Source organism: Crinia signifera, chromosome 6 (assembly GCF_055691185.1).
Source record: "Crinia signifera chromosome 6, ASM5569118v1, whole genome shotgun sequence".
NCBI classification, from domain to species: Eukaryota; Metazoa; Chordata; class Amphibia; order Anura; family Myobatrachidae; genus Crinia; species Crinia signifera.
In genome coordinates, this window is record NC_139222.1 from 275,773,800 (window position 1) to 275,799,932 (window position 26,133).

The window sequence follows — 26,133 nt, forward strand, 5'->3', positions numbered from 1 at the left end:
GTGCTCTGGAGTTTGGGCGTCTAAGTTCCCGTGAGCCACTCCGAACCTACCGGAGCGTGGCCTGCCAGCTGGTCACTGCTACAGTGTGAATGGCGGCAGGGAGCTGGCATAAGATTGCATGAGGGTGGAGGTCAGGGGGGGGGGGCAACAGGGGGGAGGGCTGCAACAGGAGGGGGAAGTCGGGACTGGCTGCTGCCCTTGAGTGGTGAGTATTGCTGGAGCAATACTCACCACTCAAGGGGTTAATTAAACAGAAAGCAATGATATTTAAAACATATGAAATTCCGAGTTAATATTATTCTAGAAATAGATCAATAAAAATGCATACAGAGCACATTACCACTGGATATATAGAGATGCTAAAATAGTAAATTTGGTACCAAATTAGAGACAGAATTAGAAGTGGCAGAGTAAATGGTGTAAGTCCCACAGCTTCACATAGATGGGTGGAGGAAAGAATTGAGTGATCATGCAGTTCTGTAGCCGCCTCGGAACAACCTCTGGATATTGGTAGTGATACTTTTGGGATATGGCAGACAAAAATCTTTGTCCAGTGGTACAAATGTGCAGATAATGGCTCAAAGTATTTCCCTGGGGTCATGCTCCCAGCTTCATCAGGAGCAGATTTGCAGCACAGTTCAAAATTCAAACAGGGGAGTCACAGCCACGGCCACCAAGAGCCTTAATCTGGGATGCGGTCAATTTGCCGGCGGTCGGGATCCCGGCGTTCAGAATCCCGACACTGGAATCCCGAACGCCGAAATCCCGAAACTTTCTCCCTCCGTGGGTGTCCACGACACCCATAGAGGGAGAATAAAATAGCGTGCCGAGCGTAGCGAGGCACCGGGCCCGCTGCGTGGCGAGCGCAGCGAGCCCGCAATCGGGATTTAGGCGGTCGGGATTCCAGTGTCGGGATTCCGACCGCCGGCATTACGTATCGGATCCCTTATTCTGCTTGGTGCGGTCCGTTACGAATTCTTTCGGAGGGCGCATTTTAGCCGTCTGCGCATGCGTAGGCAATGCAATGCACATGTGCAACGTAGTGTATCCGCACTCGTTCTCACCAATACCGTCCAGAAATGTGCACCGAATTGACTCGGGAAATATGGGCATAATATGGGCGTCATGCGGCCGTACACAAGGGCGAGGTTTCAAAGTGGGCGTAATTCTGGGCGTACACGTGGGAGTGCACGAACTGTGGTAGGCGTGCATTCGGACAGGACATCGACTGCAAGCGAACCAACTCGCATAAAATATGCGTGTCCATAAGCAAGTTTCAGTTTGCGGAGAGCACTTGTTCATGCGCCAGGCATTCGGTTCGCCCAATTAGTATGCCCGCACCTGAAGCACTCTCAGCGGACCACAATACAATCCACTTCTCTACTCATTAGTGATTAATTACACTCTTTTCACAGGTTCAATTGGAACCACTAAGACAGGTAAAGGGGCAACAATGAAGTAATACCACTTAACATGATGTAAGGGTTCATCTAAAGTGCTAGTAATGTGTTTAAGTATCAATTAGGAATTAATTGATTACATTTAAAAATAATCAATTTTTTATGAGGTTGGCTAATTGCATAAGTGTGTCATGTTGCAGATGCATGAGTTCCGAATAGAGTAGTGAGGTTTGCGGAAATACACCAAATCAGTGCGTCCGGCCAGCTTCCCGTCCGTTCGGACGCTGTAAGACCGTGCACAATCTTTGTGTTCCCACCGCACACGCACGTTTGGATGTAGTCCGAAGACACTCCCTCTTCTTAGAGAGTCCGTCTGAACGGATGCGGACGATCTGTGGGTGTGTGTTCTTAGAATGCCCGCACAGCGTGGCGTTCGGTCATTTACGAAAGAATTCGGAACGGATCTCACCAAGCAGAATAAGGCCCCAACTGTCATTCCAAACTGACTTACTGGCAGTTGTTGTGACTCCCCTAATTGGATTCTGAACTGTGCTGTAGCCCTTGCTCTTGAGCCGCCACTGCACCCCACCCAAATATTATAAGGAAATGACTATGAATAAATGGGTAGGAATGTCCCATTTGTACCTATTCTTGGATGGTAGTCGCACATCAGTTAATTTACAAAGGGAAAACTACTGTATGTCCAATTTTGCTCATTTACTAATGAAAATCACTGCTGAAAACACGAATATGAACCAGTAGACCATCGGCCGAACTCGGCAGGACCTTTCCATATTCACAGGACCACCATTTTGCCATTTGTGTTTGCAGAAGCCTGTGCAGATCAGTGAGCTCTTTTAGCCGGTCCTGGTTCCAAAAATACGAGGTAAAAAAGGCTTGGAGATTACCGTATTTATAAAATAAGCACCAAGCTCTTGGACCAGAGATTTCATATTGGGTTTGGCTGTGGAACTCAAAGTCTCAGCAAGCTTTCCAATGCAGGTATTTGAAGAACCACAAGTAGGGGGATGGGGCTACAGTGACATTATTCAAAGCGAATCAAGTCATCAAGGTTTATTTATTTACATAGCAACCAATCAGTTTATATCTATAGTCTTCTATAAGCTGCTTAATAAATAAGAAGTAGAATCTGATTGGTTGTAATGGGCAGAACTCCCATCTTAGTAAATAAACCCCATTGGCAAGCCTACTTGTGCTTTGTAAGTGGACAGCCGAGAGAGCATTTCCAGGAGACTCGCCTACCTTTCCGGGGTTCCGGGGGGGGGACAGAGCAGAAGGGTCACCTGATTTTCGTGAGCCTCTTAGATGTTCCTGAAGAGTAGGCAAGTACAGTATACTGTACAGGAAGGAGGAGAACACAACAGGGTCATTATAATATATATTTTACTAAATATTATACAAATATGAGATGGGCAGATACCTGGAAAATGACATTTAACATAGATAAATGTAAAGTCATGCACTATGAGTACAGAAACCAATGCATCATGTATAAACTAAATGTGGTAGAGTTAGGTGAATCACTTGTAGAGAAGAACTTAGAGGTACAAATAGACAACAAACTTAGCTGTAGTACGCACTGTCATGTAGCGGCAGCCAGGGCCACCAAAAGAAATCATTGGGCCCCCATGGACAGAGCTCCCTGCACATTCTGCGGACCCGTTGTTATGCCACTGCTTCCAAGATGGATACAGGGACAAAAAATTACACCGTAATGCCTATTACACATGTCACACATCCATTACATGTTATACCACATGCCATAATGCTCATTACATGTTATGTCACACACTGTAGTGGGCAGTACACATTATGCCATACACCGTAATACCTATTACATATTTTACCACATGCCATAATCCCCATTACATGTTATTCCACACACCGTAATGCTCATTGCATATTAGGGGGTCAGCATGCTCATGTCAGTACCTGGGAATTCTGTGGACCCGGGAGACGACCAGGAACCGGGGTAGCTTGCAGGATAGCGGGACGGATATAAGTCCTTCTCATACGGGACCGGGGATTAGCCCGGGGCTGGTGGACACTGACGTGTAGAAGTTAGCCACGGGGTAGATGATGAAGGACCAGATGATGAACAGGAATCTGGGCCAGTTGTAGCAAGACCAGGATACACAGGTGACTGCAGTAGGTAGCACCCAGGTAGGGGGTGCGCAGGAGACTGTGACAGGCTGCAGCCAGACGGAAGGTACACTAGAGACTGGTGGTAATTGTATCCAAACGGAAAGTGCACAGGAGGTTGTTTGCAGAATGCACCCGGACTGAAGATACACAGGTGATAGCAGAGGTTGTACCCAAACGGAAGGTGCACAGGAGGTGGCTTGCAGATTGCACCCAGGCAGAAGGTACACCGGTAAGCAGGCTTGATTGCACCTTGAGGCAGTATGCTGGAGGTGCACAGATGATCATGGGCTGATTGTACCTTAGAGCCAGACGCTGGAAGTGCACAGATGACCCAGACTGATTGCACTTGGAGCAAGACGCTGAAAGTGCACAGGTAGTCAGGAGAGCTCAGGACGCTGGTGTTCCCTAAGGATTGACAAGCAAAGAACCAGCTTGGTTTAAAGATGAGTCTTTTATTCCCCTTGGGATTCGCTGATAGGCTGCTTACTTCAGCCTGGATTGCATTGGCTGGCTTCACCAAGATGGCGCCTGCTGTGCAGACGCTGCGGCAGAGGTAGTATGCCTTGCGTCTGAAGTCCCCACAGGTGGCCGGAAGTACTGCAGCTGCTGCTCCGCCGGTGCCCGCATCCAGAGTGAGGGAACAGCTTCGGGAACTGGGACAGGGAACTCCGCGCCAGCGCAAGACAACCAGTCAGAGCAGGCAGCGTCACCCACGCATAATGGTGACTGCCTGCATCCTCCTGGCGTTCTGCTCAGACGCCCGAGACCACGCTACTGGACCAAATCCCGCCGCACCACCCGGACTGGTAAGCGACACACACGGACCGTGACGGTATCCCTCCCCCTTGGGAGTGGACTCCGGACACTTACCAGGCTTACCAGGATTGTTTTGATGGAACTTCTTTATCAAGGCGGGAGCATCAATGTCTGTGGCATCTACCCAAGTTCTCTCTTCAGGCCCATAATCCTTCCAGTCCAGCAAATACTGAATCCGACCGTATCATTTTCTGGAGTCTAGAATTCTTTTCACAGCAAAGGATACACCATGGTCGGCTTGAGGCTGCTGTAGTTGAGGGACTTTGTTCTGGAAGCGATTGAGAACCAAAGGCCTTAATAATGATATGTGAAATGAGTTCGGGATTCGTAGAGACTGAGGCAACTGAAGCTTATAAGACACTTGCAAGATGACAGAGATTACTGGATAAGGACCTATAAACTTGGGCGCAAATTTCATCGATGGTACTCGCAGTCTGATGTTTCTTGTTGAAAGCCAGACCCTGTCTCCAACTTGAAGTTTGGGAACTGCCATTTGGTGATGGTCTGCAAATTTTTTATAGCGCTGAGAGGCCTTGCACAAAGACGCATTAACATTCTTCCAAATATTAGAAAAATATTGAAGAGACGACTTAACTGCAGGAATGTTGCATTCTGGGAGTCTCTGAAATTCTGGAACACGAAGATGCTTGCCATAAACAATAAGAAAAGGAGACTGTTCTGTAGCAGAGTGATATGAATTATTATGTGCGAATTCAGCCCATGGCAGGAGTTCAACACAGTTATCTTGGGAAGAAGACAGATACAGACGGAGAAAAGTCTCTAGATCCTGGTTCACTCTCTCAGTTTGCCCGTTGGTCTGGGGATGATATGCTGTGGAGAACTTAAGCTTAATTCGGAATGCTGAACAGAGATCTCCAAAATCTTGCCACGAATTGTACTCCTCTATCAGAGATTATTTCCTCACTCAGGCCATGAAGACGAAATATCTCTTTGATAAAGAGTTGAGCCAACTTGGGAGCTGAAGGTAATCCCTTGAGGGGAACAAAGTGTACCATTTTGGAGAAACGGTCTACTATGACCCAGATGGTGTTGAGTCCTTGTGACACAGGCAAATCAGTAACGAAATCCATTGAGAGATGAGTCCAGGGTTGTTCGGGTATGGACAAGGACTGAAGGAGGCCGGATGGCTTTTGACGAGAAGTTTTATGGTGAGCACACTCAGGACAGGAAGAAATGAAAGACGTGACATCGGCTTTCATAGAGGGCCATCAATAGGATCTTTTAATGAACTCGAGAGTTTTCTTGATTCCAGAATGACCTACAAAATGAGAAGCATGGGCCCAAAGTAGTAAGGCAGGATGCAACTTCGTAGTTACGAATGTTTTCCCTGAAGGGACGGAAACTACTTTGGTCTTGGCAAATCTGGTGGCTGGAAGCACTGGACCGGGAGACTAATCCTCAATTGAAGAAGAAAAAGATCGAGATAAGGCATCAGCCTTGCCATTTTGAGATACAGGCCGAAAGGTCAAAGAGAAGTTGAATCTTGTAAAGAACAGAGCCCAGCGGGCTAATCTGGGGTTCAGGCATTGCGCTTTCCGCAAATAAAGAAGATTCTTGTGGTCGGTGATGATGGATACTGGGAATTTAGCTCCTTCCAAAATATAGCGCCACTCTTCTAGGGCGAGTTTGATGGCCAAGAGTTCCTGTTCTCCAATAGGATAATTCCTTTCAGCTGGTAAGAATTTTTTGGAGAAGAACCCACAGGGATGAACCTTACCATTAGAGGTTTTCTGTGACAGCACCGCTCCAACTCCAACAGAAGAGGCGTCTACCTCCAATATGAATGGTCGAGAAGAATCAGGCTGAGTAAGGATAGGAGCTTCAGTAAAGACTTGTTTAAGCCGGTGGAAAGCAGCAATGGCTTCAGGCGACCACTGGGACGCATTGACCCCTTTATGGGTGAGGGCCATAATAGGACTGATAATAGAAGAAAAGTTTTTGATAAATCTTCGGTAATAATTAGAGAATCCAATAAAACGTTGAATGGATCTGAGAGTAGTAGGACGGGACCAATCAAGGACTGCTTTCACTTTAGACGGATCCATGTGAAGATCAGAACCAGAGATAATGTATCCCAGGAATGCGACTGAGGGTTTTTCAAATTCACATTTGGACAATTTGCAGTACAATAGATTTTTGCTGGAGTACCTCCTTGACATGTAGACGGTGTTCTTGAAGATTCTGAGAAAAAATCAAGATGTCATCCAGATAAACTACGACTGAATAATACAGAAGATCACAGAATATGTCATTCATGAATTCTTGAAAAACAGCAGGTGCATTACTTAACCCGAATGGCATCACTAAATATTTGTAATGACCGTCCCTTGTGTTTAATGCAGTTTTCCATTCGTCACCAGCACGGATACGGATTAAATTATAGGCCCCTCTGAGGTCAAGCTTAGAAAAGACTGTAGCCCCTTTGATCCGGTCAAATAATTCTGTGACTAGGGGAAGAGGGTACCGATTTTTTACGGTGATGTCATTGAAGGCTCTATAATCAATGCAAGGTCTAAGGCCACCGTCTTTCTTCTTTACAAAGAAAAACCCCGCTCCAGCTGGAGAGGAAGATGGTCGGATGAACCCCTTCTCAAGGTTTTCTTTAATATATGATGCCATGGTTTCAGTCTCTGGAAGAGAAAGAGGGTATGTTCTACCTCTGGGAGGAGTCTTTCCAGGAATCAAGTCGATTGGGCAGTCACATCGGCGATGAGGAGGTTGTTTATCTGCCAATTTTTCACAGAAGACGTCCAAAAAAGCTTGATAGGCAGAGGGCAAGAGTGAAGCTCCAGCAGTAGCGGTGGTCTGGATTGGCATGATTTTTTGAAGACAGGATTGGTGACAGTCAGGACCCCAGGATAGGATTTGCATAGTTCCCCAATCCAAATAAGGGGAGTGTCTCTGAAGCCAAGGAAATCCTAAAACAATCGGGTGACTGGCTTTCGGGATTACTAAGAACTGAAGAAACTCACGGTGCAGTAAGCCGACTTGAACTGAGAGCGGGACAGAACGGTGGGTAACTGACCCCTGAAGGAAGGAAGCTGCAATCCACAGCAGAAAGACAATAGGCTTGCTCCAACAAAACAGTTCCAAGACGATGCTGCTTGACAAATTTTAAAGACATAAAATTTTCTGCTGCTCCAGAGTCCAGGAGGACTTGTACTTTGGTTAGTCCCTGAGGTAACGAAAGTTGCAAAGACAAAAGTGAATCGGACCTGAGTGGAGAAATATCTGCACATCCTAGCCTGGCTTCTCCAGGACCAGCTAGGACCAACGGATTTACGGACGGCGTGGACAGGAGACAATAAGATGCCCCGGCTCTCCACAATAAAGACAAAGATTTTGGCGTTGCCTTCATTGTCGTTCTTCAGGAGACAGATGGGCCCTATTGACTTGCATGGGCTCTTCAGGAGCGGGGGGGTGGAACGGAAGATGCCAATCTGGGAGTGATCACAGATCGAGTCCGTTCTTGCCGGGACCTCTCAACTTGTCTCTCACGAAACCGGAGGTCTAATTTATTACAGAGGGAAATGATGGCACTGAGGGTGCTGGGAAGGTCACGTGTTGCCAATTCGTCTTTAAGACGATCAGAAAGTCCTGCCAAGAAGGTCGACACCAAGGCTTCCTCATTCCAGGATAATTCAGAGGATAAAGTCTGAAAATGTATAACATACTGAGCAACAGACCTGGTACCCTGGCGTATGCGCAGAATTTCATTCGCGGCTGAGGTCACCCGGCTGGGCTCATCAAAACTTTTCCGAAAGTCATCAATGAAGTTCGAATAGTTAGTGAGTACAGGATCTGAACGTTCCCATAGGGGAGACACCCAATCCAGGGCTGACCCAGACAGTAGCGAGACTATGTAGGCAACACGAGTTAAATCTGTAGGAAAGTTTGTGGGTTGGAGTGAGAAATGTACTTCGCACTGGTTGATGAATCCCCTGCAGGCTCGAGGAGTACCGTCAAATTTAGCCGGGGCTGGCAGATGCAGGACAGAGGTACTTGAGGGTCGAGCAGGGTTACTGACTTGAGCCATGACAGGAGGAGTCGGCGGAGCTTGAGGCAATGATGCTTGAAGAGAGTCCTGACGCTGGGAAATTCCCTGCATGGCCTGAGCCACTTGTCGCTGACCCTCCTCTAAGGCTTGCAAGCGGTTAATTAGTTCCTGAACTGAGGCAGAGTCCATCTGGCCAGTTCTTTCTGTCAGTACCTGGGAATTCTGTGGACCCGGGAGACGACCAGGAACCGGGGTAGCTTGCAGGATAGCGGGACGGATATAAGTCCTTCTCATACGGGACCGGGGAGGAGCCTGGGGCTGGTGGACACTGACGTGTAGAAGTTAGCCACGGGGTAGATGATGAAGGACCAGATGATGAACAGGAATCAGGGCCAGTCGTAGCAAGACCAGGATACACAGGTGACTGCAGTAGGTAGCACCTAGGTAGGGGGTGTGCAGGCTGCAGCCAGACGGAAGGTACACTGGAGACTGGTGGTGATTGTATCCAAACGGAAGGTGCACAGGAGGTTGTTTGCAGAATGCACCCGGACTGAAGATACACAGGTGATAGCAGAGGTTGTACCCAAACATAAGGTGCACAGGAGGTGGCTTGCAGATTGCACCCAGGCAGAAGGTACACAGGTAAGCAGGCTTGATTGCACCTTGAGGCAGTATGCTGGAGGTGCACAGATGACACAGACTGATTGCACTTGGAGCAAGACGCTGAAAGTGCACAGGTAGTCAGGATTGACAAGCGAAGAACTGGCGCCAGCTTTGTTTAAAGATGAGTCTTTTATCCCCCTTGGGATTCGCTGATAGGCTGCTGACTTCAGCCTGGATTGCATTGGCTGGCTTCACCAAGATGGCGCCTGCTGTGCAGACGCTGCGGCAGAGCCTGAGGTAGTATGCCTTGCGTCAGTGAAGTCCCCACAGGCGGCCGGAAGTACTGCAGCTGCTGCTCCGCCGGTGCCCGCATCCAGAGTGAAGGAACAGCTTCAGGAACTGGGACAGGGCACTCCGCGCCAGCCCAAGACAACCAGTCAGAGCGGGTGACTGCCCGCGTCCTCCTGGCGTTCTGCTCAGACGCCCGAGACCACGCACCTGGACCAAATCCCGCCGCACCACCCAGACTGGTAAGCGACACACACGGACCGTGACAGCTCATTGCCATGGGATTAACCTGCTCTGCCAAGGGTTAACATTCCCTGCCAGGGATTAACATTCTCTTTTGCCATGGGATTAACCTGTTTTGCCAGGGGTCACATGCTCTGCCAGGGGTTTCATGCTCTGCCAGGGGTTACATGCTCTGCCCGGAGTTACATGCTCTGCCAGGGGTTACATGCTCTGCCAGGGGTTAACATGCTCGTTGCCATGGAGTTACATGCTCTGCCAGGGTTTACATTCTTTGCCAGGGGTTATCATTCTCTGCCAGAGGTTACATGCTGACTTCCAGAATTGGATCTCAGCCCCAGCAGCATGCAGAGAGGCAGCAGACACAGAACAACCAGCCACCTACCTTCCACCTTGGAACACAGTGACCCGGACATGGGAAGGGAACAAGGTCTGGGACTGCTAGACTGGAGACATGGCACCGGCACCTGCTGCTGCTGGTGGCGGTTGGGATGGGAATGTGGGGGGCGGGCTGGACTCTGTGAAGTGGGTGGTGCTCCCATGGAAGGTGGCCTCTCTCTGACCCAGCTCCTCCTGGCACCCAGGGACTACCAACCCTAAGCATCCTCCTGTCGCCGAGCCACGGTTAACTCCCAAGTCACATGGCTGGCTCTCAGCAGGCCCTGGAGTCGGAGAGCGGAACGACACAGAAGGACCTCTGTGATGCTGCTGCCTCCACACTGGTCCACATCTTCACTCCCTATGCTGCTGCTGAACAGCTGACTCCGGCGCACTCGCCACCAAATTAAAAAAAACTCTGTGCCCCAGTGGTGCAAGTAGAAAAAAAATTCTTAGTGGTACTGTGCCGCGCGCCGAAAAATGGTTGTGGTTTTTGGGCGTGGTCATATGACACAAGGGGGAGTGGCTACATGACAAAACTTTAGAACACAATGACATTTCTGTTTGGGCTTGTGCATTGCATCCTGAACACAAAATGTAGGGGCCAGGATCAAAGTGTAGGAGCCAGACAAACCGTAAATAGGGATTTGCCCGCCGAAGTCACGTGGCTAAAATCTACACAGGACTGCCAGTTACATGTCACACACCCAATACATATTACCCATGCCATAATGCCTGTTACACATTATGCCACACATCGTAATGCCCATTACACATGCCACACACCGTAATACCTATTACAAATAATACACTGCTTCTGGACGCATTTCCATTATGTATTAAGGCCCCATATTTTGGGTTCTTTTCACAACCTTCAAAGATATTCCATCCCTTCTAGCATCCATCACATCAGTCATGTCCTTCTGCATATGTGAAAATGGGGGGGTGCACTGGTCGACTGGGATGAAGCAGTGGGTGACAGTGGGAGAGACAGGCGGTGTCTGGTAAAGGGTGACAGATAGTGGGTGACAAGGAGGGAGAGGGTGACAGGGAGATATCGAGTGATAGAGAAATATTGGGTGACCGAGATAGTGGGTAACAAGGAGATAGTGATGATGTAGCTGGTGGTTGATAGGGAGATAGGGGGAGATTCTCTAAGAATCTCCGCCCCCCTTCGCTGCCCATCGCATATTTAATTATCGCATATGCTGTAACATATGCGATAATTAAGGCAAAGGACAGCTCTTGCGTTAAGAGATGGAAATATTGGGCGACAGGCAGATAAGTGGGTGATGTAGCTAGTGTGTGAAAGGTACACTTTGGGTTATGTTCCTAGTGGGTGACAGAGATAGTGTGTTACAGGGAGATAAAGGTGATGGTAATAGTGGGTGACAGGCAGATAAGTGGGTGATTTAGCTAGTGTGTGACAGGGAGATAGTGAGTGATAAAGCTAGTGAGTGACAGAGAAAGTGGGTGACAGGGACATAGTGGGTGAGGTAGCTAGTGGGTGACAGGGACATAGTGGGTGAGGTAGCTAGTGGGTGACAGGAACATAGTGGGTGAGGTAACAGGAATATAGAAACAGGATGATATTGGGTGACAGACTGGGGGGCATTGGAACCATAAGTTTACTTACTCGGTCAGGGTGAGATGGGCTTGCTCTCTCTGCAGGCAGGGCTCAGCTGTCTCTGTATCCACGCCGCGGCTGCCTGGCGATGATCTCCGGTGGCACCGCCTCTCCAGCAGAGCACACAGAGTCCCAGGCAGTCATCCAGGAAGCAGAGGGGAGGAGCCGGGGAAAGATGAGAGGGAAGCCCCGCCTGCTCCTCCTCCTGTCCGCTGCCGGGAAGTGGATTGCGGAACACAGCGGCTTCCCCAATAAGCTCTTGCTTCCCCCTGCTGCTCTCCTGCACGTTGCTCACTGGGCCGCCCGTGCTGCCACCGTGCCTCGGCTTCATGTCACTGCGCAAACCTGCGCATGCGCAGTGACATGCTTGTTGGAATTTTGTTATTGCGGTACGGGGTACCGGCGCAATATGTTATAGCGGTACGCCGTACAACCCCGTACCGCCACACTTCCACCCCTGGCTGGGACAGAACACAGAGGGGAGTGTGACACAATGATAAAACATGAGGGGTGTCTCACAGTGACAACATGGGATTTTCAGGGTGGCACAACACAGAGAGAGTAACAACACTGAGGGGTGTGTGATAGAGTGACAGAACACAAGGGAGATAACAGAACACAGAGAAGGAAGTGAGATTGACAGAACACAGGGTGGGTGACAGAACACAGGGGGGGGGGGGAGTGACAGAACACAGGTGGGGGGGGGGGGGGGGACAGTACCCAGATAAGGGTGTGAGCACAAGGTGGGGTGACAGGACAGAGAGAGAGGGGGGTTTGATAGAGTGACAGTCAGAACACAGAAGGTTCTGTAACTGTTACAGAACATAGGGCAATGGCAGAGCACAGAGGTATGTGTAATGGAGTGACAGAACATGAGAGTGAGGTGACAGTACATGGGGGGAGGGGGACTGTGTGTCACAATGCCTTCCGTTATCCCCCAGTGACATGAATAGCAGCGCAGCACTCAGAGCACTGACCTCCTGCTGCTTACGATGCCCGGTTTCAGGCACCAGCGCTATATAGCTGGGGACATAGGCGAATCTAGAATTATGGTAATGGGTGGTCCCAGACCACCCATAATGCATTTGCGACAAAAAAAAGGTGTGTGGTCCCATTTGAGGGGCGTGGTTTATCAGGGGCAAGGCACTCCCCCAAAGCTACACAAAAAGTGGTGCTTGCTGCCCCATAGACGTGTGAAGTTTGTTATTTCAACCCTCAAAGGGTGCAAGTTTGGGTGCTGTTAGGATTTCCAAAGGGGGGTTTCCAGATATGTAATGTTTATTCATGTAAATGGCATAGTGGGAGCGAGAGACCGCTCCCTGCTATGCCGCAACATCCCTGCGGATTTCTATATAAATATATATATAATGGTGCAAAATATAGTGGCTGCAGCGCCCATGCAGAGATACTGCGGCTCCTGCTGCTGTAAAGTACCTGCAAACAGGGGAGTCAGAACGTTTTTTCGGTTGGGGGGGGGGGGCAAAAAAAAATCTCGGTTTGTCGGCCCTATACTGCACCAGGTAGCACCCCCATTACACACTACCGTTACACACTGCGCCAGGTAGAGCTCCCGTTACACTCTGCCCCAGGTAAAAAGCCCTCGTTACACACTGCCCCAGGTAAAGTCCCCTTTACACACTGCCCCAGGTAAAGCCCCCTTTGCACACTGCCCCAGGTAAAGCCCCAGTTACACTTTGCCCCAGGTAAAGCCCCCGTTACACACTGCCACAGGTTAAGCCCCCCGTTACACACTGCCCCAGGTTAAGCCCCCGTTACACACTGCCCCAGGTTAAGCCCCCGTTACACACTGCCCCAGGTTAAGCCCCCGTTACACACTGCCCCAGGTTAAGCCCCCGTTACACACTGCCCCAGGTTAAGCCCCCGTTACACACTGCCCCAGGTTAAGTACCCCTTAACCCACTGCCCCAGGTAAAGCCCCCATTACACACTGCCCCAGGTAAAGCCCCCATTACACACTGCCCCAGGTAAAGCCCCCATTACACACTGCCCCAGGTAAAGCCCCCATTACACACTGCCCCAGGTAAAGCCCCCATTACACACTGCCCCAGGTAAAGCCCACATTACACACTACCCCAGGTTAAGCCCCCATTACACACTGCGACAAGTAGACCCCTGTTACTCACTGCCCCAGGTAGAGGTCCCAAATACACACTGCCCCAGGTAGAGGTCCAAATACACACAATGTTTAGCTCTGGTAGAAAAAAAATGAAAACACACACACACACTTGTAAGTATATAACCAGGGTGTGAGTGGGTTAATACTCACTGGTGTGGTTGCTGGGCTCCGTGCAGCAGCATGAAGGGGGGGGGGGGCTCAGTAACCCGAGTGCAGCATACCTCCCAACTTTGTGAGTCCAGCAGGCGGGACGCTGCTGCGTGCCGAAATTTTTCGGGGGCGTGGCCTAATTCGGGTGCGTGGCCTATACTCGCGGCTCTCCCGCGAGGCCACGCCCCCATTTTGCCGCTATGGGGGCATGACCCAGAGGCTCGGTGAGCCTCTAGCCATGCCCCCAGCCCCCTGGCTGTGAGAATAGACGCTGTGCGCATGCACACAGCGTTTATTCCCCGCTGCTTAGCAGCTGACAGGGGGGGACTCCCAACAGCCCCCCCACACCGCGGGACACTGCCGCCCGCGGGTGGGACAGCGGGACAGTCCCTGATAATCGGGACTGTCCCGCTAAAATCGGGACTGTTGGGAGGTATGGTGCAGGGAGTTGAGTTCCTTGCCTCGTAGTCATAGCACGGCAGGAACAGAAAGTATTTCATAGCAGGGAGGGAGGATGTCATGCAGCAGCACCAGCCCGTGCGGAGGGAGAGACAGGCAGTGATGTAAGCAGAAACCCCATCCTGCCTGTGCTGCAGCTACTGAGAGGGACGGAGGGGACATTATCAGCTGCTGGACAGGGCTTCCGGCGTCGCTGCCTGTCAGGCAGTTTAACAGGCGTAGTGGCAGCATACAGCACGCAGTGGGGATGCAGCCGTACTGCTATAACGGCAGGAGAGGAGACAGGAGACCCTGCGCGCCGCCTCAGGCACCGGCTGTGCAGTGAGTGTCGGGGGTCATTTGTTATGGCGGTACGGGGTACCGGCACCATATGTTTTAGCGTTACGCCGTACCGCCATACTTGCACCACTGCTGTGCCCTAACCAGGGCCCCCCTGACAGGCTCGGGCCCGGGTAGAAAGGCCCCACCTGGAATTCAGCATCCAGTTCTGGGCACCACACCTTTAATGGATATTATGGAGCTGGGGAGGGAATGGATTCTTCACAGTCAGGGCAGTCAAGATTTGGAATTCTCTGCCAGAAAAGGTTGTGATGTTTGATTCACTTAATATAATTCAGAAAGGGTTAGATGCATTTTTAACGGAGAAAAACACCCAGAGATGCAACAATTAATTAGGTCAAATGTAGAGAACAGAGATTTTGGCCAAAAAAATGTTTTTGAATATGTAGGAAGGTTCTAGATACGGGACAATGATTGACATCTTTTATTCAACCTCACAAACTATGGGCCTTATTCTAGTTCACTCTTTCTGACAAAATCCTTCTTAGATGGACAAAACCATGTGCACTGCAGGGGGGCAGATGTAACATGCGCAGAGTTGGGTGAGATATTTTGTTTCTGTGCAGGGTAAATACTGGCTGCTTTATTTTTACACTACAATATAGATCTCACTGGAAGTAAAACCCCACCCAAATCTAATTCTCTCTGCAAGTAACATCTGCCCCACCTGCAGTGCACATGGTTTTGTCCATCTAAGAAGGATTTTGTCAGACAGAGTGAACTAGAATAAGACCCTGTGGGGCAGATTTATTAAGCTCGGTGAAGTGATAAAGAGTCTGGTTTTTATCACCGGCCAATCAGCTCCAACTGTGAAGTTACAGGCTTGGTTTGAAAAATGACAAGTAGGAGCTGATTGGCCGGTGATAAAGAGCAGACACTTTAATAAATCTACTCCTATGTCACTATGGGCAGTATTCAATGTGAAATTTCGCTGTGTGCAGCGAATCCTGTTTAGGATTCGCTGCACACTCGCTGTGTTCCGGAGGGCTGGCTGCCACTCGCTCTCTCTGTATTCAATGTCCGAGGGGCGAGTTGCCCCTCGCGGCGAATCTTAACCCCTGCAGGCAGGGAGCTGTGGGACGGTGGCAGGCGGGAAGATTGAAGTCTCCCTGTCTGCCCCAGAACGTATGTGGGGGGGGGGGGGGGTGAGGTGGGCTCCCTGGGACCCAGGCAGCACAAGCTGCCCCCCCCCCCCAGAGCCAGCAGGGGACCGGGTATTTTCACTGCTCCCGATCATGCATGTAATGACCGGGTGCAGTGAATATATGAATATCTAATGAGCGGCTCGGCTCCCGGCCCCCTGCTGGCTGCTCTGTGTAAAAAATATATATATATATATTTATTTTATTTTTAAATTAAAATATATATAAAAATAGCATGCCCCTTCACAGAATAAAATTCCTGAGTTTTTTACACCAAAATTAAAACAAAAAAACTTTTATTTTAATAGTTCACATTCCACTTCTCCATGAAAAGATGGAGAATTGCTACACAGAGAGACACGGCGAAAATCACTCAGAAAGACGGCGAGAAGTGCACATTGAATAGGGTTGCTCACTTTTTGAGAGCAAAAGTCTCCGTCCAACGCGAGAAAAGCACAAACTCGCCATAAAACACGGCAAATTTTTCTCATTGAATACTGCCCTATGTCACAAAATTTAGTAGATCTCATCTTTGAAAATAATGTTGATGTTTGGGTGTAATGGACTCTGATGCCTTATTTACAATGCAAACCAAAGACAAAATGTAACCTGGTAAAGCTGTAGAATAATAATAAGACAACATTACAAAGACAATTGTGTGTTACAGGGTGCGCACTGTGTCCTGAGAACTGGCTGAGGTATAGGGACATCTGTTATTACTATTCAGATGCTACACATGGAAGGACATGGAAGCAGAGCCAGGAGCAGTGTGAGGTGATGGGAGCCCACCTACCAGTCATAGAGGACCAGGGACAGCAGGTGAGCGGTCTGTGCTCTACTTTGAGGCTCAGTAATAATCTTATATATGATATTATTTTCATTATTAATCAATCACCGTGTTGTATTACTGTGTTCTAGGCATTTATAAGACACAATCTCACAAAACAGACAGGGGACAATATTTGGATTGGACTATACCAGGCTGGAGATGGGTGGAGATGGGTGAATGGTCGGCACTATAACACCAGCCTGTAAGTGACTCCGATGTTACACCCAGCCATTGTTCTAGCAATAACCTGTAATCCGGGCCGTGTACATGAACATCAGCTTCTGTCAGTACAGTTACCATTGTATAATGGTTTATTCTTATAACCTCGCTCCAACACATTCTAATGTGAATTTATTTTTGTATTTTTGTTTTTTCTTACACAGGTTCCAGCTGAATGACAATGGGGGGAGCTGTGCATTAACAAATATATATGGTTATTATACTGGTGTATGTAATTCTGCACATACACTCACATGTCAGAGGAAAGCAGTGATGGTGTGACATTGCTGCAATAGGAGAATACTGTATGCTGATGGATCATTTATGGCTAAAGATAAATATCCGACATCTGATGTATGTTCCAAATAGGACTAAAAATAAAACAACAACAACTGCGCATTAAACACATTTTGCTTGCAAACCTCATCTGCAGAACATGTGTCTCACTGATCCAAGATCTCTGACAAGTCACATAAAAAAAATCAATTCAATAGCATACAACATTGGGCTGCTGTGAATCGGGCCCAAAAAAGGTCAGGGCCATGGAAGGTGTAGGCGGGGAATCAGGTGGAAGGGTGTGGCCTAGCACTGGGAGGGGGGGGTGTGCCCATAGCTCCCCAAACAGCTAGGCAGCCCCCAGCTCCCCTCAGTGCACTGATAGAGGCTGTTGCCGGCTCCCCCCTCCCAGCATGCACGACACTGTGTCCTGTGTTGGGAAAACGGGATGGTGTCCAATTAGCGGAACAGTTGGGAGGTATGCATTTGTTCTTAAATTATTTTCCAAAACAACATACAAATACATACAGTATCCTGCGCTAAGGGAGAGACGTGATAGCAGCGTGCGTTATGTGCACTGATACAGCTTCTTACCCATGTACGACTGCCATTATGGCGCTACTACTGTATCTGATTGTAAGCTTGCGAGCAGGGCCCTCATACCTTTGACTGTCTGTAAATACCCAGTTTGTTGTATCACTGTCTCCTAATGTAATGCACAATGGAATATGCTGTGTTATATAAGAAACTAATAATAAATAAATAAGATGGAGCTCCATTGTGCACGGCACTGTAAGGTTAGTGGCACTGAACACCTGCACCTGCGACACCTGCAGCTATCGATTTCAACAGCTATAGGTGTTGTTGACAAATTGACAGCCATTGTAACTTGGTTGCTGCTGCTGCCGGCTCCTAGTTCCATTGGAGATCATAAATAAACAAATGGGAAGCAACAACCAGGTGTAATCACCCAAATGGATCTAGGTCCAGCTGCTATGCTGAGCATTTGCCCATTCCTATATTGCCCTGGTGTAGGAATTTATCCAATATAAAGTCCAGCAAAGCTCATGTGGTCCCAAGATCCTCGGTTGATGTCCATGGCATTCTCCCCTTCTGTGAAGGCTGCCATCGCAGTGATGAAGGTGTCTCATGTATGTCAGCCTATATCCAGGAGAGGTGACGCAAACCTGGTTTTATTGTAATTAGGGATGCCAATCCCGGGGCATTTTTTCAATCCCGGGATTCGGGATTGAAAAATGCTCAATCACAGGATTCCCGGGATCTCGGGATTGGCTTCCCTAATAATAAAAAGCACCCTGGCTGTGACATCCCAGAAATGCATAAATATTATAATAAGTATGTAAAATGTATTTATTTGATGAAGATCCCTCACAGAGGGAACATATAGGGATTCAATCCCCTCATAGAGGGAGAGTTTAGTAATATATAAGAAACCCTTTCTGGAGGGGAGGTGGGTTAATCCCAAACTGTCTTGATGGAGAAACTTCACCACTACAAGGCTGCGGACTGTACCAATCTCCTGAAGGGAGAGGGGAGGCTGATAAGTGACAGTTAATCTGAAGGGAGCTAACAGGCAGAGTGAGAGCCCCACAAGCCCAGGATGAGAGGGGTTAAAAAGCAGAGCTGCATGTGACAGTTTGAGCAGTTGCTGAGGAGAGAGACAGAGCAGGGGTGTGCGCTGTCATGAGAGCTTTAGAGGCACCAAATGTGGCAAGAATTACCAAAAGGCGACTCCCATTGACGCAGCACAGTTTTCCAGTGTTTGTCCCCATCAGGAAGCAGCGCCATCCTGCTGGTCATGAATCCCATAGAGGGGCTTCAGAAATGGGCTGTGTCATAGGCCTGGCCTAGCTGATTGAGGCCAGTGGTGTGCAGTTACGCAGAGCCCCTCTAATCTACAAAAACAGTGAGTGAGTCAAACCCCGGAAACCCCTGAAAGGCAATAGGGGTGGACCCGAAATTATTCCCTAGGGCTTAAGAATAGACTTGGGATAGAGAAGCAGACTTTGCAGCTTGATTATAGGGCCCCACAGGACATTCATTGCTAATTAAACTAGGAGATATAATACAGCAGCAGAAAGGATCTATAAACAGAGTTGTCAGTGCAAGAAACATTAAAAGTTAAACTCAGGATTATAACTGTGAATACAGGGAGAAGATCCGTTTATGTGCACATAATAGATATTTCCTTTAAGAGCTAAATTGCGCAATTTAGAGAAAAATACTTGATTTTTAATGTTATAGTAATATTGTTATTTTAGATATTTATTTTAATAATTCATTATATTGTGCAAAACTAACTGTTAAATGTAACATTTAAATATTGTCAAACTGGATTGTTGTAATATAATAAATCCTGTTAACCTTTATCTTAGCCTTTGTAAAATTACCTGAAAAGAAAGATCTGAGCTAATACTAGAGTGTTACAAACTTGGCGTCCACGAACCGGATCGAATATGAATGTGCAAGGAGGCAACCCCACCACAGATGAAAACAGGATCAGGATCCTTAATGACAAGATCGCTGAACTCACCCAAGATCTGAGATCAAAAAAGAGCTAAGAGACCTAAAACGGGAACGTGCAGTACCAACTAACCATTGTGATTCAAAAGGGAGGCCAATATGTCAAGGATGCAACCAAAGTGGTCATATCAAAAGGAATTGTCGTCAACCCACGAGAAGAGCGGAGAGAGTAGGTCCACCCTGGGAAAGAGGACCCAGAGATATAGGCTCAAACACAATAGTTCAGAACCAGATTAGCGTATCTGGAGTAACATCTGTAAGTGATATTCAGCAATTCAGCCCAAGAAAGATTTCAGGTCATGTTGTGTGGTTTAGTGTACCACGTGGGTATGGATTTATAAAGCGAACTGACACCAAAAGAAGAGTCTATGTGCATTATACTGCCATTGAGAAGACCAACCCTGAAGAGTGCTTCAAGAGTCTGGGAAGGGGAGAAATAGTAGAGTTTGATTTGGCAAATGGAAAGAAGGGCATCAAAGCGATTAATGTAACAGGTCCTAATGGTGTTCCAGTGCAAGGCAACAAATATGTCACAAATCACAGCCAATACTGGCCCTGTCCACACTGTAGAGATTCTCCACGCACCTGTCAACAGGATATTCGACACAATGGAGGTGGAGAGGAACCGGGAGAAGGTCACAGTACGGAAGAAAGTACTAATCCTCAGCGGCCTTATTGCCACATGAGAACAGAAGAATCTGGACAACAACAACATGATTTTCCTGAGCAAAGTGAATTAGTGGAACGAACAGACAAACAAACTGTGGAGAAACAGAATGAGACAGTGCAGCAAAGCCTGCAGAATGTGGTCAAACAGCAACCGCCTCCAGAAGTGGTTTGTGACAGTAAATTAAAAGTTGAAGACATCGATTTCAGTATGGTCGACCCAAGTCAAGCAGCTTCAAGCACATCTGATCAAGAAAAAGATACAGAAGTGATTTGTGTGGCTGTGGCTGGGGGATTGGCAACCCTTAGACCCAATTCCCCCGATTCTGTTGTGTCAAACTCTAAATCTAAGGTTCCTGAAGAATCCCGTAGCATAGCTAAAGATTCAGAGACAAATTTTCTTCCAGACTGGTATCACTCAGACCTCAAGTTCACCACTATAACCTCTGAGGAGATAAAACTGATATACCAGCAGGATTTGAAGAGGTCTAAGGTATATAACCAAGGTACCTCACGTAGGCAGCGTAGATATTAGCCAGATGTAGAGTGTAATTTGTTATCTGATATATTGTTGGTCTAGAATATTAGTTTCGTTTAGTTTCGCGGAAATTGTGAAGATGAAAATGTAAATATTGTATTAAACAATTGTAATGTTTTATGTCGTTGTTGATGAAATGCGTGAGGACATCCATATTTCTAGAGGAGAAACATGTGACATCCCAGAAATGCATAAATAATATAATAAGTATGTAAAATGTATTTATTTGATGAAGATCCCTCATGGAGGGAACATATAGGGATTCAATCCCCTCATAGAGGGAGAGTTTAGTAATATATAAGAAACCCTTTCTGGAGGGGAGGTGGGTTAATCCCAAACTGTCTTGATGGAGAAACTTCACCACTACAAGGCTGCGGACTGTACCAATCTCCTGAAGGGAGAGGGGAGGCTGATAAGTGACAGTTAATCTGAAGGGAGCTAACAGGCAGAGTGAGAGCCCCACAAGCCCAGGATGAGAGGGGTTAAAAAGCAGAGCTGCATGTGACAGTTTGAGCAGTTGCTGAGGAGAGAGACAGAGCAGGGGTGTGCACTGTCATGAGAGCTGCAGAGGCACCAAATGTGGCAAGAATTACCAAAAGACGACTCCCATTGACGCAGCACAGTTTTCCAGTGTTTGTCCCCATCAGGAAGCCGCGCCATCCTGCTGGTCATGAATCCCATAGAGGGGCTTCAGAAATGGGCTGTGTCATAGGCCTGGCCTAGCTGATTGAGGCCAGTGGTGTGCAGTTACGCAGAGCCCCTCTAATCTACAAAAACAGTGAGTGAGTCAAGCCCCGGAAACCCCTGAAAGGCAATAGGGGTGGACCCGAAATTATTCCCTAGGGCTTAAGAACAGACTTGGGATAGAGAAGCAGACTTTGCAGCTTGATTATAGGGCCCCAAAGGACATTCATTGCTAATTAAACTACTGTAGGAGATATAATACAGCAGCAGGCAAGAGCAGCAGAAAGGATCTATAAACAGAGTTGTCAGTGCAAGAAACATTAAAAGTTAAACTCAGGATTATAACTGTGAATACAGGGAGAAGATCCTTTATGTGCACATAATAGATATTTCCTTTAAGAGCTAAATTGCGCAATTTAGAGAAAAATACTTGATTTTTAATGTTATAGTAATGTTGTTATTTTAGATATTTATTTTAATAATTCATTAGTTGTGCAAAACTAACTGTTAAATGTAACATTTAAATATTGTCAAACTGGATTGTTGTAATATAATAAACCCTGTTAACCTTTATCTTAGCCTTTGTAAAATTACCTGAAAAGAAAGATCTGAGCTAATACTAGAGTGTTACATGGCCCGCATATTTACTTACATTTAGGGGCCAGGTTGCTGAGTGGGCGGCCGGGCTGATTGGGATGCCGGTATCCAGGTTGCTGAGTGGGCGGGTGGGAGGGCTGCTGGTTTGCCGGGTTTATACGGTGGGGTGGCCGGGAGCCGGGAAGGCTGGCCGGGCGGGCGGACGGCTGTGCCCTACGCAGCGTGACTTCTGACCTCGTCACGCTGCGTAGTGCTGCACTGCCGGATATGGGAGAAGCCGGGCAGCGCTTGAGCGAGTGCTCAGTCGCTGCCCGGCATTAGACTGCGCATGTGCAGTCTAATCACGAAATCCCGGGTATGGAGTTTCCAATCCCGGGATTGAAATCCCGGCGTTTTGGGGGCCAAATCCCGGGATCCCGCATATCAAAAATACACATGATTATAGAATAAGTTTCGGTACTTGTGTATTTTGGCGGCGCCCGTCGCGGGCATCGTGTGCCTTAACTTTAAGGCACACGACGCGACGCGATGGACGCGATTTCTCCTTAGGCTTCAATGTTAAAATATTTTTAACATTGAACCCGATGGAGAAATCGGGTCCATCGCGTCGCGTCGTGTGCCTTAAAGTTAAGGCACACGACGCGACCGACGCGATTTCTCCATAGGCTTCAATGTTAAAATATTTTTAACATTGAAATACTGTCGGTCGCGTCGGACTTGTGATTATAATGGCACAAGATCAAATGTAGTTGATAAAGTCCATCTAACATAGAAAACAATGGGAAATGGGCCAATATGGCCCATTTCTCATTGTATATGGCCCCGTCATGTCCAAATATAAATGCCCCCCATTGTCAGCGGCACCCCAGTATTGACGCCAACCCGAAGCGTGGCGAGCGTAGCGAGCCCGCGAGGGGCGGCGGTACGCGTCCTACGACCTTTTCATACCCCTACTATCCACGTCGGCGTGGAGTTGAGAATAGAATAGTGTGGCGAGCGCAGCGAGCCACCGAGCCCGAAGCGTGGCGAGCCCCCACGCGGGCTTCACAGGTGTCCGCGTCCCCTCGCGGGGTTCGCTGCGCTCGCCACGCTTCGGGCTCGGTGGCTCGCTGCGCTCGCCACACTATTCTATTCTCAACTCCACGCCGACGTGGATAGTAGGGGTATGAAAAGGTCGGAGGACGCGCACCGCCGCCCCTCGCGGGCTCGCTGCGCTCGCCACGCTTCGGGTTGACGTCAATACTGGGGTGCCGCTCACAATGGGGGGGCAGTTATATTTGGACATGACGGGGACATATACAATGAGAAATGGGCCATATTGGCCCATTTCCCATTTTATTCCATGTAAAATGGACTTTATCAAGTCCATCTTATCTTGTGCCATTATAATGGCACAAGACCGACGCGACCGACACGATTTCAATGTTAAAATATTTTAACATTGAAGCCTATGGAGAAATCGGGTCCATCGCGTCGGTCGCGTCGTGTGCCATGTTAATGCACACGACGCGACGCGATGGACGCGATGGACCCGATTTTTCACACACGATGGACGCGATCCTCATCGTGGGCGCCGCCAAAATACACAAGTACCTAAGTTTCTAATAATAAAGAGGACCATATAAGCAACAATAATAAAAATATATATTTTCTAAAAAGAGAGAAAGAGAGAAAAAAGACATATTAAACATATCTCAAAGCAAAGATCAATGCTACAAATACCATACTCAGAGGGAAGTTCAGCCACCCTTCACCGGCGCAACTTTCAGTCCACACATTAATGACAGAACTCTGGGGTCCGCAGACCCAACTCAGAACCACGCCAGTGAGTGGGCTTAACAAGTGCTCCTAGTGAAGGAAAGAGATAGCGTCACAACCCTCATTCATACCACTAGGTGCAAGTGTGCCAACCGTATATATCCATTAAGTTTCACGCCTACTCAATTTTTTTAGGAGGTCACCACCTCTCATCTAGGCTAATATGCTCCAGAGCTTTAAATGAATATATATATATATATATATATATATATATATATATATATATATATATATATATATATATATATATATATATATATAGAAAGAAATTTGATAAACTGCGCCCAAAATGTCAGTCAACAGTATACCAGTTAATAACGTCCACTGTTTTATAAAGCAGGGGATAGTAGCACCAAAGTTCAAATAAAACTTGCAGCAGCTTCTTTCTCTATATTGAGATCCCTGGAATCCACAGGGCAGAAGATCTAGAAAGAGGCAGAAAGAAGGCGCTTCATGGTGCAGTATTTTGATTGTGAAAATTTATTAAGAATAAAACATCCAAGGTACACTTTATCAAAGACTTGTACCATATATTAAAACACTGTGGACTGGGTACCACAAGGCTTAGGTTATTAAAACCAAAGGCAAACTGCTCACACTGTACCGGGACCTTGGTAGCACTCGAAACGCTGCAGAGCTGGCTTGCAGGGAAGCGTACAAAGGAAAACCACGTCCAGGAGACCAGTGATCAGAGTTGAGGGAGCGTCGTAGGCCACGCCCTGACGCGTTTCATCACTGCGGACTTCGTAAGCATCTACACTCCTCTACTGCGGATTTTTACTACTATTTTTAACTGATTGAGTGAACGGAAATCCCTACCTCCAAACCTGTAGGTTTCTTTTTTCCCTATTCTCTGGATCTCATGTACTGGGCTACATACAGCTTTTCTTGTATTGACCTTTGAAGGAAGTGTCTTGTGAATACCTGGTCTTGGATTTTCATCCTTGGTTATCATTATTTTTCGTTTCTACCTATTCAGATTTTAACTGACTATACGTGTAAAAGGAAAATTGTCCATTACTGCCATTACTCTCTGGATTTCTGGCCTGTATTAGGCCATGCCATGCCCCTGATGAAGTCGTGTAGACGAAACGCGTTAGGCTTCCAATAAAGAATTGGTTTTTATACTCGAGGTCTTCGGTTTCATTTATGAAGTTCATGAACATTCCGTTTGAATACAAATGACTCCAGGATCACATTGAATTGGGACTTTTAGTCAAGCTCTGTGGCTAAGTGGTATCACTTGAGCGCACTCTGGACACCCCCCCTTCCGTGCATTCTACTTTTGTCTCTCACTAACAGGAGAGTCGCTCCAGAGGTGCAGCTGGTTGAAAAACCATATCTAGCGCAATTCCTGACCATCTTTGTATGTTTTTTATATATATAAACTGATACCGAGAGGTTTCAGAATCAAAAATATACCGACATTGGGAAGGCACAACTTGGAATTCTGCAGGCGCTGGGCAGCAATTCTAAACAAGGCATCCTTTGACTTAATGCTCCTCGTCATAGAGGAGGCTGGAAGGGAATTAAGGGTAACCAAAGAAAAGATCGCTGGCTTCGAGCATTTGCATCTACCCACCCTAGTGAGCGATAAATCTGCTGATTGGGTGTCCAAACTTCAGGAACAGATATCTAAATATCAATCTGACCTGATTAAATTTAAACGGGACAAGGTTACTGTTGTACGCAGAGATTACACTGAACATAAAGTGTACGAGTGGGTGAACAACCCGAATACCAGGCAACACCCGCAGCAAACTCGCAGGAGGGCTCGCACCTGGCGTCAGAAAAACCTTGAGACTGACACATCAGCCAATTCATCGGATACAGACCATCCAACCGCTGCTGCAACCACAGACCAACGCAAACCCCCTTTAGGGGCAAAGACCCGGGCAAGACCCGGCACTCTAGAACCCGGTCTCGGAGAGGGGGGCAGTGGAAGAGGATCCTCAAGAGCAAGGGGGCCTCAGAAACCCTAGTATACAATATATCATCTAGGGCGCTATCGGACACAGAAATGGCAGTCCTCAATCGGGGATTGTCTTTTGTCCCCACCAACCGGCATAATCCCCTTACCAGCAAAATCGAAGCACATAAATTTGGCAGAACCCTGCGCCTGAAGGAACACTTTGGTGACACAGTAGCAATTCCTCGTTTATTACCACCAGCCATTCGCACAGCCTCCCTGTTTGATCC

At 47.7% G+C, this 26,133-nt stretch overlaps 1 protein-coding gene across 1 annotated transcript in view; it reads left to right on the top strand.

Annotated features, from left to right (window-relative positions):
- The window catches only part of LOC146007290 (killer cell lectin-like receptor subfamily F member 2), a 238,243-nt gene extending 220,728 nt beyond the window's left edge, over window positions 1-17,515 (top strand). The window contains exons 6-8 of the mRNA XM_083145635.1: window positions 16,431-16,582; window positions 16,682-16,794; window positions 16,976-17,515. Of these exons, the coding sequence (XP_083001761.1) occupies window positions 16,431-16,582; window positions 16,682-16,794; window positions 16,976-17,093 (383 nt within the window). The 3' untranslated portion in view covers window positions 17,094-17,515. The remainder of the gene's footprint in view (window positions 1-16,430; window positions 16,583-16,681; window positions 16,795-16,975) is intronic.
- The last annotated feature ends 8,618 nt before the right edge of the window (window positions 17,516-26,133 follow it).